The 25,132-nt window shown below is 39.9% G+C and overlaps 1 protein-coding gene across 4 annotated transcripts in view; it reads right to left on the minus strand.

Moving 5' to 3' along the window:
- Positions 1-25,132, minus strand: part of AP3B2 (adaptor related protein complex 3 subunit beta 2) — a 905,004-nt gene that overhangs the window by 421,599 nt on the left and 458,273 nt on the right. For all 4 annotated transcript variants that reach the window (XM_044077817.1, XM_044077816.1, XM_044077814.1 and 1 more), the window contains exon 8: positions 17,829-18,005. In XM_044077817.1, coding sequence (XP_043933752.1) covers positions 17,829-18,005 — 177 coding nt within the window. The remainder of the gene's footprint in view (positions 1-17,828; positions 18,006-25,132) is intronic.

Here is a 25,132-nt window from a genome sequence, read left to right on the forward strand (position 1 = left end):
ATTGTTACATTAAATAGTTGCAGCATCAGGAACAAACTGACTTGCCTAAAAGCACGGATAAGTCTTATAAATGCAGACATATTAGGTATAACCTGTCATAAATCACATGACAGTATATGTCAGTCCATCCTGTTTCATTGTATAGTGGGGTGCTCCTATTGTTACTAGTGCTGTCCCTGACACTTCTAACTGACACTGATCCCAACCAAACAGTATACGAGGGCCAGATCATTGGACATCTCAAGCTAACAAACAGATTAGCCTCCACACAGCGCCTTATTTCCTTGCATCTCCTTAATGTGTGCTGCTACTGGGCCTTTCCTCAGGCCACCACTTTAAGTGATGGCAATATTATCTTTCATTAGGAAGCCTCTTCCCTCGGTCCTCTGAGTCAAGTTTTGAAACCTGTCTCTCAGCCAGAACTTTGTCACCTAAGAGGTGTAACCCTCTTTCTGTTAGGCAGCCCTTATTATACTGGTTTCTCACCAACAGGGAAGTAAATACTGTGGGAAGAAATAGCCAGGGAATTGTTATGTCTAGGCTTGTATAGGCCCTTGGGCCGATAGCCTAGTACCAACCTATGAACAAACCTGAGAGGCTTTCCATTCCCATCGTGATGCCACCAGCTCTCTTTTTTCATCAAACAGTAATAACTGGGCGAGTGTTACCAGGGAATAACAATCCATCCAGAGGCATTCTGAGGACAATGCAGGCAAGGTCCATTATTCACTAATAACATTCACCATGCAAAGTGTTATTGTGCTTAGAAAAGCTGTAAAATTATTAATATGAAAAAATAAACAATGAAGAAATATTTAATTTTCTTTTTAAATGTAAATGATCTCGACATTCCCTCATAAAAAATGAATTTCCTACTAATCTCTTATTATTCTTGTTCACTCTAAGTTCCAGAATATCTTCTATTTCCATGTCGTCTCCTAAATGTATCATTTTTAATACAGTCACTCCTCCTTCACTGACTATATGAATGAACATGCCTGCCTTCACACTAAATTGTTACTCCTTCATGTTGTTGTTGATGTTCATCGTGTTTCACTGTTGCAGTCATTACACTTGGGTTATCTGCCAGCAGGCGACCAGCAGTCGTCCCGAGTTCCAAAGTCTTGGTCCGGCGTCGGTTGTTGTCGCTTCCTCCCTGACGTCAGTGCGCCAGGGGTATAAATGTTGCAACTGACACCATTTTCTTCAGTCTTTCTTGCCGCGTGGTGCCCGAAGCAAAAGCAGTTCGCAAGTGTCGGTCGGCTGACTCCTGAGATTTTCGAAATTGAATTTCAGAACCAAAGTCTTCAATAAAGCTAAGTACCCCGTTGGGGAAACTTTTTCTTGCTCCAGACCGATGTCAGCAAAAGTTAATAATAGTATTTCTTGTGGGAAGCAAATACCTCATAAGGACTTTCACTCTTACTGCATTCCTTGCCTAGGCCCTGATCACGACGTTACTAGTTGTCGGTTTTGTGCTAGATTCAATAAACGCACTATAAAACGTTGGTTTGAATTTGCTTTACATTACTTTGGACGGATATTTAACTATATAATGCAGTCGGATCAGCCAACGCCCGCTATTTATAAAAAACGCAAGGACAAAGAAAGAGACAGGCATCCGAGGTCCAAAACCGATGACAAAGCCTCTTCTAGGCCAGTCGCCGGTTCTCAGTGAGGTGCTTTCGCGGCCCCTGACACCTGCTACCTCAGAGCCACAGGCCGCAACCGACAGCCACGTGGAGGCCCCGAGGCCTGTGGAAACTCAAGGTATTGGGCCTACGGAAACTATGCCCTCAGATGGATCCGGAGCCGCTGAGCAGGCACCGGCTTCTGAGGGCGTCTTCAGACCTTCACAACTTACTATTAAGACTACTACAGTAGCAAAGGCAAAGTCAAAGACAAGGAAACAAGTTCAGCATTCTCCAGAGCAGTCTTCTATGCCAAAGAAACAGATGCTAAAAATGGCCGAGGACCTAATTACTTTAATCAGGGGATCCCATCTCCCTCCGGACAAAAGGCCTAGGCAAGACACTGATTATGATTCCTCTGATCAAGTTTCCATTTCCTCTGATTCTTCTTCTGATCAGGGCTATTCTCTCCCTCCTTATGAGGACTCTGATGCTGAAGAGTCCATTCCTTCAGCCTCTCCACCTGAGGATTATTCTTTTGGGGAAACCCTGCACACCATGAGAGAGCATTTCCACTGGGAGAGCCAGGATTACTCAGAATACAAGAAAAGGCTCAGAGATTTCCTTTTACTGCCTCAGCACAGACCCCTGGCTACCCCCTCGTGCTTGATATTGTAGATGATGTATTTACTGAATCCAGTCTGTCTCCAGATTCTTTACCCCCAGCACCAGTAAAGCCAGACAGGTACTACAGGGTCCCTGACTCTCATAAATTCCTTTACAAAAACCCCGCTGCAGATCCAGAAACAATTTCTCAAGGTCCTAAAGGGGTTAAAGCTTCCACTGCAAAAAATCCTGTCCCCTCAGATAGGGATTCCAGAGCTCTGGACAGATGGGAGAAAAAAGTTTACACTTCTGCAACTTTAGCTGTAAGAGCTTTAAACTGTCAGTTTCACATGCTTAAATATCAACAGTATCTCATGTCATTGTTAAAGCAGAAAATGGTTACAAATACAGAAAGTCCAGACAGTAAAGAAATGCAAGAATTATTGCATGCAGTTGAACAAGTGGGAAAGCATACTCTGCAATGTGGTTTTGATTCATTAGAGGCTTCTTGTAGAGCCGCAGTTACAGGCTCAGTTATTCGAAGACATGCTTGGTTGAAAGAACAAAGTTTACTGACCATGTTAAGGTAAAGTTATTCGATGCACCTCTAAAGCATGATACTTTATTTGGTGTTAAGACAGAAGAGGTGTTAAAGAAAATGGAGGATAAAGCAAAGTCAATGCAAACAGTGAAAGATTTCTTACAGGTTCAACCACCTAGATTTAGCAGAAACTGGCCTTCAAAAAATTGGTCCTTTCCAGTGTCAGACAGGCCACAAAGAGGCAGATACAGACGCCCAAGAGGCAGATCTCAGCCCCAAGGCACCTACAGACCTAGGCAATGGGGAGCTTCAACCCCCAAAGGAGGGGAAGACAAATAACAACCCTATAGGAAACAAACACAATGACTTCCCTCTGCAAATGCCAAGCTCTTACCAGTTGACAGCACCCTAGGGGGATAGCTAGCACTTTTCTCAAACAATTGGCACATGATCACCTAAGACCAATGGGTGCTGAATATAGTTTCTCAGGGGTACAGCTTCCACTTCCACACGCTTCCGAAACTAAAAGGTATGCCAAACCTGCCACAAAACCAATGGACAGAGGCACAAAAACAGATTGCTGCTCTTATGGAAATGGGAGCTATTCAAAAAGTTCCAGAAGAAGAACAGGGACAAGGATTTTACTCAAGACTTTTCTTAGTACCCAGAAAAGACAAGGCCTGGAGGCCAATTCTCGACCTGTCAATTTTAAATACTTTCCTGGATGTACCAAACTTCAAAATGTTAACATTACAACAACTCCTGCCCATGCTGGACAAGGAGGCTTGGCTAGTTACTTTGGATCTCAAGGAGGCATACCTGCATGTCCCAATCAGACAATTGTGCAGAAGATACCTCAGATTTATAGCAGGTTCAATGCATTAACAATTCTCTGCACTGCCCTTTGGCTTATCTACTGTGCCCAGGGTCTTCACAAAATGCCTGGCTCCAGTAATTGCATTTTGCAGACAAAAAGGAATTCAAATATATCCCTACTTGGACGACTGCCTTATTCAAGCAGAGAGCAAGGACATTCTTCTAAAGCACCTGGCATTTGTAAAAAAGTTACTAATTTGCCTAGGGTACACAGTAAATGAAAATAAATCAAAACTAGTGCCCTCTCAAGAGATAATATTCCTGGGTGCAAGCTTAAATACATATGCCCAGATGGCTTATCTCACGCCAGACAAACAAAGGCAACTGACTCATTACTTTCAAATGATGGCAAAAGAGACCCAGCTCCCTGCAAGTTTCATGGCATCCTGCAAAGCTGCATATGAGGAAACTACAATGGTATCTAAAAAGTGTTTGGACTCAGCATTGTCAAAGCCTAGAGACAATCATAACCTTAATCCCCTGCCTACAACAGGAGTTTCAATGGTGGTCCCAGGCCTGTCACCACAACAAGGGACAGGCTTTCACCTTACCTACAGCCAGGCAGACAATAACAATGGATGCATTGGATTATGCCTGGGAAGCGCATATGGCAGGAAAATGTATTCAGGGCACGTGGCCCAGGGAGCAAATGCATCTTCACATCAATCAAAAAGAGATGCTAGCTGTACAAAATGCTCTGACAGCCTTCAAAGGACTAATACACCCAGGACAACTACTGATAAAGATGGACAATACCACAGTTATGTGGCACATAAACAAGCAAGGGGGCACACGTTCCTACCCCCTATGCAGACAAGCCATGACTTTGTGGAACACAGCACAGACCTACTAGGTACATCTGCAAGCACAATCCCTGCCAGGAACAAAAAATACACTGGCAGACGAACTAAGCAGAAATCTCATGGATCCTCATGAATGGAAGCTAAATCCACAAGTGTTCAACATGATAACAACGGAGTGGGGACGCCCAGATATAGATCTATTTGCCTCCCCTCACAATTGCCAAATACAGACATTTTGCACAAGGACTTATCACTCTCAAGCATAGAAAGTGGATGCTCTAACATTCAGCTGGAAAAACATGACAGTCTATGCCTTCCCTCCGATACCTCTTCTCACCAAAGTACTTCTAAAAGTCAGACAAGAGAGGCCAAAAATGATCCTAATTGCACCAGACTGGCCACGCCAGCACTGGTATCCAATACTAAAAACTCTGACTCAGGACCCACCTTGGCCTCTTCCTCTAATCCCTCATCTTCTGACACAGCAAAACTATCAGATTCTGCACAGTCAGCGCAGTACCTTACACCTGTCAGCATGGCGAATAATGTAGCCACTCAGACTGCAACTCTCTCTAAAGCTGTAATGGATGTAATTTTGGAAGCCAGGAGGCCCAGCACTAGGAAATCTTATGCAGAAAAATGGAAAATATTCTGTGCTTGGAACCAGGCACAAGGACCCAACCCACTGGTCCCTAATATACCTCAAATTTTGCAATACTTGACTGAGATGTTGGACAAAGGCCTATCTTTTTCATTTATTAAAATCCATGCCTCTGCCATTTCAGCTCATTACAATGCGGATCCTCCTATTTTTTTCACATCCTCTACTACGACAGTACCTCAGAGGGGCAAAGAATATAAGACCCCCTAGAAGAGCACCACTAACAACTTGGGACCTCAATTTTGTTTTAGAGAAATTAACACTGCCTCCATTTGAACCAGCCAGCACAGCTGATCTTAAATTTCTGTCATGGAAAACTGCTCTGCTCCTAGCAACAACTTCAGCAAGAAGAGTCTCAGAGTTACAGGCATTGATGGCTGTAGAACCTTTCCTCATTTTTCATCAAGACAGGGTTTCTCTTAGAACAAACTCCACATTCATGCCAAAGGTGGTCTCCAATGTGGCCTTAAACCAAACCATTCATTTGCCTACTTTCTACCCAAATCCCCAGAATAAAGGGGAAAAACTTCTGCACGCTTTGGATATACACAGACTGCTACGATTTTATTGGGCAAAACAAAAGCCTTCAGAAAAACTGAGCAACTGTTTGTAGCTTATGCTGCAGGATCACAAGGAAAGCCAATTACAAAGCAGACAATCTCCAAATGGATAGGACACTGCATCTGCTTCTGTTATGCACAGCATGGCAAATCAGTGCCTAAGGGCATTAGGCCTCATTCTACCAGAGCAGCAGCCACTTCAGCAGCTTTCCTCAGAGGAGTACCAACCAAAGACATTTTAGAAGCTGCAACCTGGAGCTCAGTGCACACTTTCATCAAGCACTACCACCTACCTCTCTACTCCAAATCTAGAGCAGGCTTTGCCACCGTAGTTCTGCAGGGGTTGTTAGCCTCGCCAAATCCAATCTAGACCCAGCCACCCAACCTCAGCTTTGGGATTCTACCCAAGTGTAATGACTGCAACAGTGAAACACGATGAATATAGTACAGTTGTGTACCTACCATAAATGTAGATGTTCGAGTGTATTCACTGTTGCAGTCCAAGTTACCCACCCACCATCCCCCTCTTTGCTGGGACTACTCTGTACTTCTCAACTCTATACAACCTATGTGGCGTATTTGCTTGTAGATTAAAGATATGTTTATAGTATTATATGGATTGTTGTTTGGCATACTTATATCTTTTCAGCCTTCCTTTATGGGGGCACCTGACATCTGGGGCAAGAAAAACTGAAGAAAATGGCGTCAGTTGCAACATTTATACCCCTGGTGCACTGACGTCAGGGAGGAAGCAACAGCAACCAACGCTGGACCAAGACTTTGGAACTCGGGCCGACTGCGGGTCGCCTGCCAGTGGATAACCCAAGTGTAATGACTGCAACAGTGAATACACTCGAACATCTACATTTATGATAGGTACACAACTGTACTTTGTTCGTCTTTCGGCTTTTCCCGGTTAGGGGTCGCCTCAGCAGAACTCCGGTCCACTAATGATTGGCAGTTAGTTTTTTTATGGTGTCGAGTTACTCCTTCATATTAAGTCAAAATGTTACTCTTTTAAATGTTTATGTCTGATGCTCAAGCAAGCTGTGTGTTATTAACTTAAATTTCAGCTGTTAGAACTTCTTATAAATTTATATTTAAACATTTGTCATTTGGTAACTTAAGGTGTTAGAGCTTTTCTCCCGAGAGTTTTTTCCCATTGTTAACAAATGGAAATAAATAAAAAATGAATAAATACACAGAAAGATAGTTACATCGCATCATATTTGGTAAACTGATGGATCTATTTTGTAAGCCTTTATAAGATCAGTGATTTTGCAAAGTACTAAGCCCTTTTTAACTTGAATTTTTATGGTACTGGATTAGCTTACAGTAACTAAGTGCCATTTACTGTAGATCTACAGTTGTGTTAATTTGGTATACCTTTTGTTTTTAAATGAAAACTGTGTTACATACATATAGACACACACACACACACACACACACACACACACACACACACACACACACACACACACACACACACACACACACCACACTTTTACTAGTTTTTAGAAGGCATTTTTGTGACAGTGGACAGCCATCAAGACTTTTTCGAAAGTAAACTACTACATATAATAGTTTAAAGACTGTGAATGCTGAAAAGCTGTAGTCTGTCGCTGTACGAACCAAGTAAATGGCATGTACCAGTCTTTCTTTTTAACTTATTTTTGTTTAGCCTGTCAGTGTTGGAAATACATCACTGCTATCTTATGTGGATTATAGGGAGAGAAGTGTGATTGGTTTTAGTTCTGAAATCACTCACGGGTGAGCTACTTACACAGCAAACAATGATGAATTGAATCTGTGATAGCACTTTCTAATGAGTACAAGGCTCTAAAGTGAGATGCATATGCTTACAGCATGAAAATCTGGGTAACGTTTTTTGTCTTTTCAGAACTGTGCAGCTCTCTGCACAATATGGACTGCTCAGAATGAGCTTAAGTGTACGTCTCTTACAGGGAGTACAATGTATAGAAAGAAATGTGCTGCACAGACAATGGCCGTAATAGTGGTGAGTCTTCTAAGCTATTCTTGTTCAACATGGCAAGGTAGTCATTTTAAATTTATGTTAAAGGTAAGTGCCTAAACACTTAGGGAATATACTGTGACACAGGTTTTGTGGAGTCCTTTATTTGTCAGATGCTATGAAAACTTGGGGTTGGTTGTCGTTACTGAGTGAAAAAATAGCAGCTTTTAATAAATGCTTTTTTTTTTTTTGCTGTGAACTTAGTGCCATAAATAGATGTTCTCATTCATGTACCCCTTTGTAACTCTAACAGACCACTGGGGAGCTGTTATGCTTTAAGTCCATTTTCTAATCCACAAAAACTACTGAGTTCTCAGCTAGAAAATTATTGATATGGTCTCCATCAGTCAGAGACAACAGTAAACCAGTTGATCTCGTATAAACACTGGCATTTACTGAACAGAGCTGTGTCGCATCAAAGTGAACTGTTATGCTGCTTTAACATATCTTATATGCATCTTACTAGCTTTGCAGGACCTCTACTATCCTCTCCTATGGAAGACACAGTGAAATCAGCCTGCTCCATGTCTGTCAAGTGACCAAAGAAAAACCTGTTTCACACATAAAAAAGCCTGGCAAAACATTAAGCTAACAATCAGGATGACCTGGATGTGTTGTTCATGAAAAAACATATAAGTGGCTGGCTGCCACTGCTAATGAGGATTTTATTAAGCATGGGCAGGTTACTTTATTCAACAAGCCTTGTTCATTCCAGCAGAAAATACACAAGTTAGGGGCAAATCCAGTACATATATCAGCCTTAATATTGGTGGTGAAACAGCCACTAATCATTATAGTCACACTATTACTTGTGACTTCCTGCAAACAGCCCAAAAAACAAGCTTTTTTCATTTGTTTATCTGAGCATCATCTATGCATACTCTGTGACATTCTTGTGTGCTGGACAACGATTAGCTAGGGGTAACAAGTAGTTTTTTTTTTTTATTTTACCAGAAGAACATTCGATTTTAATGAATCACATGTGCATGTTGCCTGGCTGTGACATATTTTATAAACCCAGTGGCAGAACCAGAAGTGCACAAAACTGAAATCCTGATTTCCTGTGCAAGGTAGAAACCAGATCCACAAATATTAAAAAATAATAATAAAAAAAAACCAGCTCAGGAATCAGGTGAATCTGGTGAAAAATGAGTATCTGTTCCATATCAATACAGCTAGGCAAACATCTAGAGAAAGACTTTTTTGCTAGTAAACTGCCATTGCCTTCTGTAACAGAATTCCCATGTAGCAAAGTTTAAATGCATAAACATAATGAAGGCATGATGCAACCAAGCAGCACATGACTGCTAGATCACCAAATAAAGGTAAAGTACAAAATAAAAGCAAGAAAACAAATTAAATACAATTATATTCATTCAATATGGTTCAATACAGTTATTAACCCAGTCAAAAAAATCTAAATATAAAAATAAACCATATATATATGTATGTATGTATGTATCATCATCATCATCATCTTTCGGCTGTTCCCGTTAGGGGTCGCCACTGCAGATCATCTGTTTCCATTTCTTCCTGTCCTCTGCATCTTGCTCTGTCACACCAACCAACTGCATGTCCTCTCTCACCACATCCATAAACCTTATCTTAAACCTTCCTCTTTTCCTGTTACCTGATAGCTTCATCCTTAGCATCTTTTTCCCAGTATACTCTGCATCCCTCCTCAGCACATGTCCAAACCAATGTAATCTTGCCTCTCTGGCTTTGTCTCCAAACCTTCCAACCTGGGCTGACCCTCTAATATACTTATTCCTAATCCTGTCCACCCTCGTCACACCCAGTGCAAATCTTAACATCTTTAACTCTGCCACATCCAGCTCTAACTCCTGCCTTTTTGTCAATGCCACTGTCTCCAACCCATATATCATAGCTGGTCTCACTACCCTCTTGTAGACCTTCCCTTTCACTCTTACAGGCACTTGTCTGTCACAAATCACTCCCGACACTCTTCTCCACCCACTCCATCCTGCCTGTACTCTCTTCTTCACCTCTCTTCCACACTCACCATTACTCTGAACTATTGACCCCAAGTATTTAAACTCATCCACCTTCGCCACCTCTACTCCTTGCATCCTCACCATTCCTCTATCCTCCCTCTCATTCACACACATATATTCTGTCTTAGTCCTGCTGACCTTCATTCCTCTTCTCTCTAGAGCATATCTCCATCTCTCCAGGGTCTCCTCCACCTGTTCCCTACTCTCACTACAGATCACAATGTCATCTGCAAACATCATAGTCCACGGGGACTCCTGTCTGATCTTGTCTGTCAACCTGTCCATCACCATTGCAAATATGAAAGGGCTCAGAGCTGATCCTTGATGTAACCCCACCTTCACCATAAACGCATCCGTCACTCCCACCGCAGACCTCACCGCTGTCACACTACCCTCGTACATATCCTGTACCACTCTTACATACTTCTCTGACACTCCTGACTTCCTCATACAATACCACAACTCCTCTCTAGGCACCCTGTCATATGCTTTCTCTAAGTCTACAAAAACACAATGCAACTCCTTCTGACATTCTCTGTACTTCTCCATCAACACTCTCAGAGCAAACATCACATCTGTAGTGCTCTTTCCTGGCATGAAACCATACTGCTGATCACTAATCATCACGTCCCTTCTTAACATAGCTTCCACTACTCTTTCCCATAACTTCATGCTGTGACTGATCAATTTAATCCCTCTGTAGTTACTACAGCTCTGCACATCACCCTTATTTTTAAAAATCGGTACCAAAACACTTTTTCTCCATTCCTCAGGCATCCTCTCACTTTCCAAGATTTCATTAAACAATTTGGTTAAAAACTCCACTGCCATTTCACCTAAACACCTCCATGCTTCCACAGGTATGTCATCTGGACCAACAGCCTTTCCATTCTTCATTCTCTTCATAGCTATCCTTACTTCCTCCTTGCTAATCCATTGTACTTCATGATTCACTATCCCTACATCATCCAACCTTCTCTCCCTCTCATTCTCTTCATTCATCAACCCCTCAAAGTACTCTTTCCATCTGCTCAACACACTCTCCTCGGTTGTGAGTATGTTTCCCTCATTATCCTTTATCACCTTTACCTGCTGCACATCTTTCCTAGCTCGGTCTGTCTGTCTAGCCAATCGGTACAGGTCCTTTTCTCCCTCCTTAGTGTCCAACCTTTCATACAACTCTTCATATGCCTTATACTTAGCCTTCACCACCTCTCTCTTTGCCATGCACCTCATCTCCTTATACTCCTGTCTACTTTCTTCATCTCTCTGACAATCCCACTTTTTCTTTGCCAACCTCTTTGTCTGTATACTCTCCTGTACTTCCTCATTCCACCACCATGTCTCCTTGTCATCCTTCCTCTGTCCAGATGTGATACCAAGCACCTTTCTAGCCGTCTCCCTTAATAGCTCTGCTGTAGTTACCTAGTTATTTGGTAACTCTTCACTGACACCCAGTGCCTGTCTTAACTCATCCCTGAACTCCACCTCACAATTACCCTTTTTAAATTTCCGCCATTTGATCCTTGGTGCTGCCCTCACACTCCTCCTCCTCTTCTTGATCACCAATGTCATCCTACAAACCACCATCCTATGCTGCCTAACTACACTTTCTCCGGTCACCACTTTACAGTCTCCAATCTCCTTCAAACTGGCCCTCCTACATAAGATATAATCCACCTGTGTGCATCTCCCTCCACTCTTGTATGTCACCCTATGCTCCTCCCTCTTGTTAAAATATGTATTCACCACAGCCATGTCCATCCTTTTCACAAAATCCACTACCATCTGACCTTCTACATTCCTTTGTTTAACACCATACCTACACATCACTTCCTCATCCCCTCTGTTCCCTTCACCAACATGCCCATTGAAATATGCTCCAATTACCACTCTCTCACCCTTGGGTACGGTCATCACCACTTCATACAATTCACTCCAAAATTTTTCTTTGTCATCCATTGCACACCCAACTTGCGGAGCATATGCACTAACAACATTCATCATTACACCATCAATTTCCAGCTTCATAAACATCACTCTATCTGACACTCTTTTCACCTCCAAAACACTCTTAGCATACTGTTCCTTCAGAATAAGTCCTACGCCATTTCTCCTCCCATCCACACCATGATAAAACAATTTGAACCCACCTCTGATACACCTAGCCTTACTCCCCTTCCATCTGGTCTCTTGCACACACAATATACCAGCCTTCCTTCTGTCCATCACATCAGCTAGCTCTCTCCCTATACCAGTCATACTGCAACATTCAAAGTTCCGACCCTCACTACCACAGTCCTAGCCTTTCTCCTCTTTTCATGCCTTTGGCCATGCCTTCCACCTCTTCTCCTCCTTCGGCCAACAGTAGCCCAATTTCTGCCAGCACCGTGTTGGATGTATGTTGTTGTATGTATGTATGTATGTATGTATGTATATGTATATATCCAAGCTCTGGAAAAACTTACCAACTAACATTACTACCCTCCCATGCCATCTTTTCAAGTCTGCTTTTAAATCGCATCTAAAATCTCACTGGCTCTGTCCTTGCCAAAATCCCAACTAAATCCAGGTCTTACCAACAAATTTTTCATTTCTTCTTTGATCATAACTTTAGTGTCAGATAAAGTGTTTTCTAGGCATTCTTTTACCTAGTATTCTTGTATTCTGTTCTATATATGCATATACTTAAACCTTAACAAATCTTCCATTGTATTTGTCATGCTAACACCTTTTATCACTGTAAAATGATACTGTCTAGGTTGTATACCATGTTATCTATATGTAATTTTCTGTGGAGCTTTTCTCCCCGGATCTCTGCTGAAAAAGGACTTGTGTCCAGTCGGACTTTCCTGATAAACAAATGTAAATAAATAAATAAAATAAATAAATAAATAATATATATTCCATACACAGGAACATCAAGACCACATAGGCATAAACAGACAGGTCAGTCCTAAAAATAATTTACTGATGATACAAATAATATCTGCAAACAAAGGACTATAATTTAAAGGAATCTGTCAGAAAACTGTACATGACTGAAATATTTTAAAAATAGAAACTGTAACTCAACATTTGTGGCACTGTAAATATAAACAATCATAGGCGCTATCTACTGGGAAAATTCATACATACAGCCCAAAATAAACTGTCCCCAAAATTAGCTGAGGCTTGCTCGCACATCAACTATAATTAAGAATGCAATACAAGAAAAAAGTCATACTGAAATAACAATAACAATTGTCCTAATTAAATAAAATATATCTAAAAGAGAAAAAAATTAATAATCAAAAAATATATAAAGACCATACAGATACATCAAAATGAATAGTTGAGACCTGGTGAAAAAAGTGCATCAGTCAAAGTAAACTTTATTGTCATTTAGAGCTACACACTTGCAGCCTAAACAAAATTTTGTGCATCAGCTCAATTCTTGAGACTACAAAGGAAAGTGAAACAACACATACAAGTAGAGGAATAAAGATAACTAACAAATACAATACTACTCCCAATACATGCAAGAAAGGGCAGGGACATTTACCAACACTCATATACGAAAAGAATACCCTCCCCTGAGTTAAATTAACTACCTTACATAAAGTAATACAAAACACACTACAGATTGAGCAATGCTTAAGTTATTTGTCTAATATTGCACTTGAGTGAGTTAAATAATACTGACTATGGATATAATAAATGAATATGGTACTTACTTGGAATATATGTAAGTGTGTATATATATATATATATATTGCGCAGATAAATAAAAATTGACTTATGTGTCCAAACCCTTGGCACTAAACTATCCATACATTTCCTTGTTTGTCAGTTTTTTTTATTTACAGTGTCTATATTCAAATTAGAATAATCACAGCTAGCAATGCCAGAAAACTGAAAAATGGCTGAAGAATGTCCCATGGTGTTTTTAAATAGTGCCTTTGAAAGTTATTTACCCTGAATGTCACTAAAATGTTCAAATAATCCTAGTTTTGAAGGTCTAGATATATGTCTGATATAAAAGGTACCACAAAAGCAGCTTGCCAAATAAACAACTCAAGATATAGTGCAAGTAATACAAGAATGAATATCAAAAGAACCAGTGCAATTCCTGATTGGAAAGGATGAAGCGCAAATCATCTTAGTACATAAACTGCATCTATTACAAGGAAAACAGTCGTATGTTTTAACCATTGTTATCTAATGATGGTACAGAGTATTTGTCTCTCCAAGATTTGCCCCATATTCTTGCCTTGACTACATGTAAAACCAACAACCAGAGGCAAAACAGATCATAGAAACCTATCATGATGCAGAATGTACAAAATATATTGAAAAAGGAACCTAAGTAGATGTGTAGTCTGTCCATATGTGGTGACAAAATAGGGCGGTGAAGAGGTATTTAGAACAGAAGTAGGCTTGTGTTTGTATAACAACAAATCTTCCTTGTGCATATTTGTCAACATCATGTTTAATCAGATTAAGTTTGGTTGCTTCCTATTCCCTGTGGATGAATCCATGCATTAGGTTTTGTGAAAAATGTCTATAGTTTTTGCTTCTAGAGCAAATATACCTAATCTGCGTGAACTAGGCCTTGTGTAAATTACTGATTATCTACAGGGATCAGCAGTTATATGCTGAAAGGAGGGAAGTTTTTGTAAAAGGTTTTTTACATATAGATGTCATAGTACCTTCAATTAGTTTTGCCACATCAACATTGTGAAAGTCAATCCTGGACCAATCCACATGCGTGGTAAAGTAAAATTATTTATTTGTTTATTTATCTGACATTTGTTAACTGGGTTAGTCTGACTGGGTGAAAAGCCCTTTTTCAGTAGAGACCCGAGGAGAAAAACACCAAAACAAACACAACGTGTAAAACTCGTACAAGTTCAATTATAAAAGACAAAGCTTAACTATACCAGGAGATACAGTAGCAAATCAAGACTTACTAACAAAAGAATTAGAGTTGTATTTACACAGAGAAACACTACAGTTACTATCTAGGCAAATAATCATCCAGTTAGGAAATGAAGTGAACAATTCACAATATCTATTTGACTGAAATAAAACAGGATTATAGATGTAGACAGTTGAGTGTAGATATTGTAACACAGTATTAAAAGAGATACAGGAGAAGGGCAGGGGCAGGTCCATGTATTAAGCATGTAATCTTTTAGCATTTTTTTTAAACTGAGGCTGTTAGAGATGGCTTTAAGGTCTGGGGGGAGTTTATTCCAGGAGCAGGCAACAGTGTGACTATATAGAAATTTACCAACATGCTTATTGTGCTTACAGACTTCCAGGAGATGTTGGCCTGCACTTCAGAGACAACATTTGGGGGTATAGGAGGAGATTAGGGTAGAGAGAGCAGGGCAGTGGTTGGGATTAGCTAGTACTGAGTAGGTGAGGTGAAGCTGCAGAAGTAGGAGTTGGTTATGTACTTCTGGCCATAGGAGATATTTTAGGGCAGTGCAACGATGGGAGCGGTAAGGTAGATTAGCAGCAAACCTAGCAATTTTATTATAGGTGGATTCAAGTTTGGCCATGAGGATAGAATGGAGATTAGTGAGTATAGGTGCAGCGTAGAATAGAGTAGGCAGTAGAAAAGCTTGTGCTCATGAACGTTTTGTGCCCTTCAGCAGGTATTATTATTCCCATATAATAGGCCTAGTTTTTGTTGTTTTTTTTTTTTGATAGATTGAAGAATGTGTATGTCAAATTTGAGTTGATCGTTGATAACAACACCAAGAAATTTAGTATGGGTTTCTACTGAGATAGCAGTGTTATCAAGAAATGTGACTAAGAAGGAGTTTTTACAATGCTGTCGAGATTTAGGGAGGAAAAGAAGTTTTGTTTTTTTCCTATTAAGTAAGAGTTCATTGCTGTTTAACCATTTTTCCACAGACAGGAGAGAGTCTTGGGTAAGAGAGAGAAGGTAGGGGAGATTATCAGAGCAAGATATAATGGTGGAATTGTCTGCATACTGGATTAGAGAGGAGTGCGGGCAAGATGAGTATAGATTACTTGTGAAGATGTTGAATATGAGAGGCCCCAGAATGGAACCTTGGGGTACACCAGTATGTACAGGAAGGAAGGGAGAGGATGCTGATAGCCATCTAACAGATTGAAGTCTATCAGAGAAGTAGCTGTTGAACCAGAGTAAAGTAGATTGAGAGAGTTTACGGTTTTTAAGTTTAGATAGAAACAGATTATGAGAGACAGTGGAGAAAGCTTTTGATAAATTGAGGAAGATGTAAGACACCGGTTTGTTTTCATCATGAGCTTTGGCAATGGTCTGAGTGAAAGTAATAAGAGCAGTAGCAGTGCTATGGTGGGGATGGAAACCATGTTGTGTGGGAGTTAGAAGGTTTTCCTGTATAAGATGTTCAAGTATTTGTTTATGCATGCATTTTTCCATTATTTTAGAGAGGGGTGATAGGATAGCAATGGGACAATAGTTGGAAGGGATATGTGGAGTTTCCACCTTTACAAAGGGGGGTAACACAGAATTTCTTCCAAATTTTGGACCCATTATTTTCAAGAATGGATTGATTTATGAGAATGGAGATGGGGTAGGCAATGCCGTTAGAAGTGATTTTGAGGAATTGTGCGGGAAGGTTGTCTGCAGATGGAAAGCAGGGTTTAAGCTTAGAGACAAGTGATTTGATAGATGGAGTGGGAGAGGTTTAAGAGAGAACGTGGAAGGGAGTGAGCTTAATGGAGGAAAGATTTGCATCGTTATTTTTGGTAAGATTTTTGATAGAGTTAATGAAGAAACTGTTTAGTTGAGTGGCAGTATCAAGGTCAGAGGAATCAGGACATAGACTAGGTATAGTAGGCTTACCAGGAGAGAGGAGCTTATTAATATTGTTCCAAAATAGTTTGGGATTAGAGTGATGATTGTTAAGTGCTTTATAATAATATTACTTTTTGTCCTTTTCAATATGTTTCTTGGTAAGGTTTTTAAGTTCTCTATAAGCTTGGAGGTCGTTTGGCAGGTTGTTTTTTTTCTAGGTCTACCAGGCCCTATCTCTCTGTAACATCAAGTTACGAGTGGGTTGAGATAGCCAGGGTGAAGAGTTAGCTTTACGTCTTATTTTTCTGATGGGGGCCAGAGAGTTTAAAGTATTAAGGAAAATTTCATCAAGAGGAAGGTTGCATAAGGAAGTCGAGTTGAAGGAGGAAAGTATATTATTGAAAGTATCCGGATTGAAGGTAGAGAGATTGCAACAGTCTTTAAAAACCAAACCTGTGATTAATGTATGCAGTGAAATTCAATGGCAGTTCCATACTCCCTGTCCAAATCATTCAGATGTCATTCAGGTAGTGATGCAACAAATATCAAAATGACAAAACTGGATAGATATGTATTAATAGTGTTGCCCTGCTTTAAAAAAAAACATCTGCACTAGTGCAAAGGATGCATCATTGCTCCACCCTTAAGTTGTAAATAGCAAGTATTTTGAAAATAAAATACATTCCTGATTAAGACTACTTCTGCCAGCTGTAAAATAAGATCACTGTATTCAAATGAGTAAATGTTCTTATGGTCCAATCAATATTTAAGAGACTGTAAGAATACATCGGGTAGAATATTGGTATATAATAAAGATTGAGCATTTGTGTTACAAATAAGGACATCATTATCATCCTGAAGGTCTGACAAGAAATTCAAGACCTGAGTAGCACCTTGAATTATAGCTGGAACTAATTCAAAAGAGGGATCAGACATTTGGCCAAAAAGTCAGAGATAGGGTCTGTTTATGAACATGTACTTGACACAATGGTCAGCCTAGAAGCATATTTAGACATCTATGGATTTCAGGCAGACTATACAAGAACTGAGGTTTAGGATGCAAAGGTTGTAGCTCAGTCGCAATTGAATAAGAAATTGCCTCTGAATTAACCTAAGTTGAAGAAATTCTTTAATTACATTTTGAAATGAATGTGTTGTACCATAATCAAGTTTGCAATAGCAAGTGAACTGCACTGAGATTTAAAAACTTTAATCTTTGAGTTATATTGCTGTACAAAGTCATATCTGGAGTTTTGGAGTTGTGACAATTATTCCACAAAACAACATATTCCTACAATACTTACAGCAGCATTTCTGCTCTGCAGCAGAGGCTTTGTATTACGTAAAAGCAGGCGGTGATCTGGGTCCATCACATATGGTTTCCTCTTCACTAGTGAGGCGCTCTCTTCCTTTTCTCCTTTTGAATCTTCCTCATCTGAGCCATAGAACTCCTTTTCAGTATTTTCTTCTAGAAGAGACTCCTGCCAAGAGAAAATAAACATAGCATTATGCTGCCATAATACATTGCATTATTCCACATAACAAAAGAATTTCACTACGTTTTTATCAAGATACAAATATACTTTGCCACAATTCTGCTTTATGAAGGCTGTCTCAGTCATTCACCACTATTTCAAGGAAGAATACCTAATTTTATCCTGATCTATCCACATTATATCTTCATATTGTATCCACTTATTCTCCCACATTTAATTTCTTAGGATTGTATCCTCTCAGACTTTTCTGTTTCCCTTGGAGCACTGTGTTCCTTTCCTGCTAGTTTCTTATAAACTAAGGGATTTCATCTTCCTTTATGCACTTTCTGGTGCAAAGTGAGTACATTTTTTGTAAGGTTTCTCTGAATTGTCAGTACTAATGTAAAAAATGAGCTCTCTAGAACCACACACAGTACCGTACACTGAGCCTGCCCAGCAAAACATATAGGAGTACAATACACTGAGTATCTGAAAGCTGCAGTCATGGAATACCGTACGTCATCTTATACCATCTACACACAGAATAGTACCATTTCTTGATTTCAGCTATGATGCCCCTTTCTATGAACATGCTACTTTCTCATACTGCTAATGAATTGTACTTTATTTTATAATGACAGATGCTGCACCCCTTTCTAGTTTCAGGTTGATACTTCTTTTCTTTTAACCAGGTACCATGTTTCAGCTTTTATTTCTAGGGAAATATGTTTGCACTGAATCTAAGCTAGCACGATTTAAGTAAGTCTGCTTAAACTGTTTTAACAGTGTCAGCAGTGCAACAAGTAGCACGCTCTCCTTTGGTGCAGAAGGCTGTAGGTTCTTATCCTTCACCAGGTAGATTGACAGCTGACACTGCAGTGCAGCATAAGGGAAGCGCTGCACTCCTGAGAGAGTCATCCTTCGGATGATACATTAAACTGAAGTCCCAAATGCTTGAGTTGGTGGAAGCTCAGGTGGATGTAAAAGATCCTACAGTACTTATCAAAATAATAAGGGTCCTTTATTTATATACAAAAAGAACTCATATTCACAACTGTACAAATATATAGCTATACAAAGTTTACATATATTCATAACTTCCTTTACAATCATACTAAATGATAATCCCTATTAGACTCTATTCCCTTTCCCATAACCACCATCTGATTTTAATATTGTTGCTAAAATCCATTTGCCCTTAAACATAATTTCATTTATTCTTTCATTCCATATAACCCATATAACATAAAATAGCCTTGTATCTATTCTTTTAACAATTCTTTACTTCTATTCTTATATCCGTATTTAATTATATCCATATTTATTTAATGCACTTCTTTTATATTTTTTTAAAAAATCTTCTTTACATAGTTTCACCCATAACTGTTTTACTCTTTTACAATTCAGAAACATGTAACCTATAGTTTCTTCTTCCTGACAATGTAAACATATTCTATCACTTTTTATACAGCATATTTCCTTTTACTGGCAAATTATTTTTTCTTCTGTTAGATTCCCCCCCCCCATGGTTTTACATAGTAATGTTTTATCATTACATTCTTATACCATACTTTTCTGTAATTTTCTATAGCATTAATTTTTATTTTCCATAAAATTATTATTTTGGTAACATTTTATGTCTTCATTTATACATTTTCTCTTTTACTCTTCTTTACCATACCCCAAAATATATCATACTTATATTTATACAATTTTACTACTAAATCCTCGTATTTTCCATTTATCCGTGTTAACACTGTGCACGTTTAATGAAGCAGCAAGCACCCGTTGGTAAATTAACCCTAAATCTCCTTCCTCATTATTTATCTATAAATTTCCTCTTTTTACTGGGTTTCATCTAGAGCCCCATATAAATGGAAAAAGTATCTGCAATAATTCCTTTTCAAATACTGTTGGCAACATAAATTCAATTGCTAAGTATGCTATTTTCCCATCAGTACTGAATTTATCAAATACGCCTTTTTTCTGAATGATAATTAAATGTTCTCCAGAAAAGCCATGTTTATTTTATTTCTTCTATTATTTTTTCCCCTTGAATTCTACTTGCATCTTTATTCCCAATTTTATACCTAACACAGAAATTTCATTCACTGCAAAATATGTACCCCCTATCTTTACTACATCAAATAAACCTTACTTTTCTCTTTACTTAAAGCCATCCCTATCACCTCTAGACACTCAGTTGTGCAAAAGTTATCCACATTTTTTTTTTTTGCAATTCATAGGTTCATAGGTTCATACTAGGCTATCTGCCCTAGGGCTTTTATAAGCCTAGCCAGAATGTGTTTGGCTTTCGCCACCCATTTTAAATTTATTTTGCTATGCCCTTTTTCGAGATTGGTATACTGTGCCTCTGTCTAACAGTGACACAGAAGTGATACCCGGGGTAAACCTACGATCTCCCATCCACTCATCAAGATTCCTCTTGAAGAGAGACAATGAGGGACTCTGCCTAACCTGGACTGGGATTTTATTCCAGAGTGAAGGGAGCCTCTGGGTTATGAATCTGTCCCTCCAGCATGTCCTATTTATTTCAGTGCTGAGGTTCAAGTCTCTCGAGCGCATAGCTCGATGGGATTTGGATTTTCTGAGGTGCAGCATGCCCATTAATTCCGGGTTGGACATGGCTTTATACGTCAGGCACAGATCGCCTCTGAACAGGTGGTATGCCACTGAGTAGAGCTGGAGTTTCTTTAACCGGGCAGCATATGGCATCTGTTTGAGCCCTTTGATCCTCTTGGTGAGGTACTTTTGGGGTCTTTCCAGTTGCTGCAGGTGTCTGGTAAGGTACATCCCAAAAGGGGCATTGTACTCAATTATGGGCCTGATGAGGGATGAATAAAGAGGCACGATGACCTCCCCTGATCTAGATGTGAATCCCTTCATGATTAGGTGGGCTGTATAAAATGTTTTTCTAACCACTTTGGCCACGTGGTTGTCAAATGAGAGATTGCTATCAACTTGGGTCTCCAGGTCCCTAACTACTTCTTCTGTACTTAATGGATTACCACCTATGTGGTAATTTGTGGGCACTTTGTTTTTGCCAAAGGGGATGACTATGCACTTTTTGGCATTTAACTTGAGGCCATGGCTCTGGCACCAGTTGTCTGTTTCTATGAGGCCCTTTTGGAGGATGCTTGTGTCGGCTGGAGAGTCGATTATGGCGCCCAGTTTGCAGTCATCTGCGAACTTGGTCAACCACAGTCCTTCCGTGTTGGCCTGTACCTCCGAGAAATATATACCGAACAAGAGAGGTCCCAGGACTGAGCCTTGTGGGACACCACTTGTAACTGGTTTGGAGTCTGACATGGCTCCAGCAATTCTAACCATGTGGGTTCTGTCCTTGAGCCAGTTTGCAATCCATCTAGTGACATAGGGGTTTATATTTAAGCTGGTGAGCTTATCTATAATGCCCGAGTGGGGTATTGTATCGAAGGCTTTGCGAGGTCCAGGTAGGCTGTGTGGACCACCTTCCCCTCGTCAATGGCCTTGGTGACTGTTTCAAAGAAATCAACCAGGTTTAAGAGGCAGGATCTGCCCTTAACAAAGCCGAACTGGGTAGGATCCAGTGTCTGTAGGTCCCCAATATCTTTATTTATGAGGTCCATGATGATCCTTTCCATAGCTTTGCAGACCAAGCTAGTCAGGCTTATGGAGCGATAGTTTCCAGGATCCATTGAGGCACCACCTTTATGGAGAGGGACCACTGTTGCTGTACGCCACTCTTTGGGCACATATCCTGTAGTAAGGCTGAGATTGAACAGTAGTTTTATGTTTGAGTCTAGCTCTTTTTGGAGTTCATGTAGGACGCAGCCCGGGACACCGTCTGGTCCCATTGATGCTGTGTTTTTTGCTTTGGAGAGGGCGGCTCTTACCTGAGCATCTGAGATGTCAGGGGCAGCACTCTGCTGGGATAGATATTTGCCCTTTGGTGGGGAGTTTGCGCTGAACCTGTCAGCTAGGATGTTGGCAATGTCTGTGGGTTCAGTGTATTTTTTGTCATTTTGGACTAATTCTGAGCATATCTGGGCATTACCACCCAGGTTCCTAACATAACTAAAGAAAGCCTTGTGATTATCCTTAGTGTCCTGTGCAATTTTTCTCTCCAAGCTGGCCTTAGACAATTTTATGAGTGCCCGTAGTTTTTTGCTAATACTGATCAGTGATGCCTTCTCCTTTTGGGATTTTGCTCTATCATTTAGTAGCTTCCTCCTTCTATTGTATAGTTTGTTTATGGCTGGGGTCCACCAGACAGGACATCTGCCTTTGGAGGATTGGGTCTTGGTTTTATTTGGGATCGATGATCCATGCATTCCTGAAGGTGTTCATAGAATGCGTTTATAAAGGATTCTGCAGTCTGGGCCATATTTTCCACAGGCCCGGGGGCTTTGAAGGATTCCACCTCGGTTTTGAGGAGTGTGAAATTTGCTTTAGAGAAGTTTTTCACTGTGGTTTTCTGGGCAGGGGGTGGGGTCAGGATGTGAATATCCAGTGAGATTAGTTTATGGTCTGATCTTACCAGTGAGGGATACACTTCTGGTCTGGAGCATAGAATCCCCATGTTGGTGATGATCAGGTCCAGTATGTTTTCCCCTCTTGTGAGAGTGGTAACAAGTTGTTCCATAGCATTTGAGTTTATAAATTCTAGGAACCTTTGGACTAGGGTGTTGGAGCTAGAGTAATGCTCCCAGTCTATGTTTGGGTAGTTGAATTCGCCCAAGATAATGGTGTTTGGAGAGACCTTCATATTTTCCAGTGTTCTCAGAAAGGCCGAGTGGGGTTCCTAGGTTTGGGAAGGTGGTCTGTAGCAGGCTATAAACTGGAAGGCAGTTTTACCCACTGTTAGTTGCACATGGATAGTCTCTGATGCTTTGTGCTTTGCCACCAACCTGGAGGTGTGGGTATCTTTGATGAATATCGATACTCCCCCTCCTTTTGTGGTTCGGTCCAAGTTTTGGGGCCGAGAAGCATGGTATGAGGTATAACCTGGTAGTGCTGGGGTGCTCTCGGGAGCCCTGAACCAGGTTTCTGTTACTGCACAGATATCGATGTTCTCCATGCTAAGGAGAGTTTCGAGTGTGTGCATCTTGTGGTTTAGACTTCTGGCATTGAGTAGCATTACTCTTAGTTTCTTATCCCTTGTGATACCTATGGAGGTGGGTTTGTCTTTTGAGCCTTGCCTAAAAAAGGCACTATGGGGGTAGCAAGAGCCTTTGCCAATATCCGAAAGCCCAGGGGTGACAGGTGCAAGCCGTCCCTAGCGAAGCATCGTGGCTTGTCAAGCATATCATCCCAAGCTGACAGGCATTGGATCCCCTTTGAATGCCACCAGTACTTAAGCCAATTATTCAAATTGATCATCTTGTCTTCATATTGTGGCATCATTCTTGGTGAGGGTAAGATGCTACTCAAGGTCAGGGTCATACTGGCCTGGGCTACATGCTCAGAGAGCTCCTTTATGTCTCTTTTCATGTAGTCCAGGGAGGTACGTCTCAGGTCATTCACACCAGCATGGACAATGACTGAGTCATATTTGTACTTGCCTTGGAGTGACCTGAGTGCTTGTGTTATGTGGCGGATCCTAGTGCCCGACAGTCTGCTCACCGTGGCCCTCTCCTTGCTCAGCCTGGTGAGCGGGACGTCAGTGTGCCTGATGATAGAGTCACCTATTACAAGTGTATCAGGTGTGTTGTTTAGTCTTAAGGGCTGTGACTGTTCGGCACACTGGCTTTGTGAGATATGTGTTGCACGTGTTTTGTTTTGGGGTAGCGGTTGCTTGGGTGTCTGCTTTGGAGGTCTCTGCTGCTTAGACAGATCTTTATTTAGAGCCTCCGAGTATGTTTTTGTGTGATTATGTGTTTGGTTTGCTGTTATTTGGTTTGCTGCAATTATTATAATGGCTTCTGTATGCATTAATAAAACTGGAATTCTTAACCATTCAGGTGTTATATACCTTACCTCCTTCATTATGTAATTTATTTCACATACTATTACATTCATAACTAATGTAAGGAATATATAACTCATTGGACATCCCTGTCTTACATCACTCTTCGTATGTACCTCTTGGCTTAACCAGCCATTTGGAAGTATTTCTACTTTATTATTACTATACACTGACATATATAACTTCCTAACCTTCTCACTGATATTCTTTCATTATTACCCATAAGACTTCGTCCAGTTGTATCAAATGCCTTATTAAGGTCTCCTATCAAGACTTTTGCTTCTTCTTTTCTATTCATAATGCCATCCACAATTTCTCTAACTATAATTAATAATTTTGATAACCCTTCTTTATACCATACATTTACTATCTTTCATAATATTGTCCATTTTAGTTTCAAATCTCTTTTGCATTATTTTCATAAACATCTTATAACCATTATTATTCAATACTTCTCTTCCTTCTTCCTTTTGAACTAAGTATTCCAATACATAATTCTTTATATATAAAACATTCATTTACCTATTCATTCAAAATCTTTAAAAATATTTTTTTGTCTAGCGCTTACATTTTTACATGTCATACCCTATTTCATTTGGTCTGCAAGCTGAATCGATATTTACTTGCCATATTATCTATCTCATTTAAAGAAGTATCCTTTTCCAACTTTTTATTCTCATTTTCTCTTAACTTTTTACTTTCCTTTTTTTCACTACCTATTTTTTCTTTAAACATTTCTTGTACATATTGCACTACACTATTCATAATCTTTTCCTGAGTTCTTTCTATTTCTCCTTTTACATTTTTTATTTCTTTCATTACACTACAATCTTCCTTTACTAATCTGCTTAAGTAACTCTAATATTTTTATTTTACCTTGTAAAAATATCTTTTCTTGTATAACAATACTTGCAGTTTTCTTGATTTCTTTCATAGAATTTTTTTCTTTGTCAATGTACTTTCTATTATTCTAAATCATTCAACACATTGCTATATTTTTTATATTTTGCTTTCTCTACTTTTCTGACATCATATTCTCACTGTAAGAAGCATCCTTTATATTTTTCCTTAAATATCATCCACCATTCATACCAATTTTTAGTCTCATAGTAATATGATCTTTCCATAACCATATTAATAGTCTCTTTCTGTCTTCATTCCATGC

This window comes from Protopterus annectens, chromosome 7.part0 (assembly GCF_019279795.1).
Source record: "Protopterus annectens isolate FY-2018-M chromosome 7.part0, PAN1.0, whole genome shotgun sequence".
Lineage (NCBI taxonomy): Eukaryota > Metazoa > Chordata > Ceratodontiformes > Protopteridae > Protopterus > Protopterus annectens.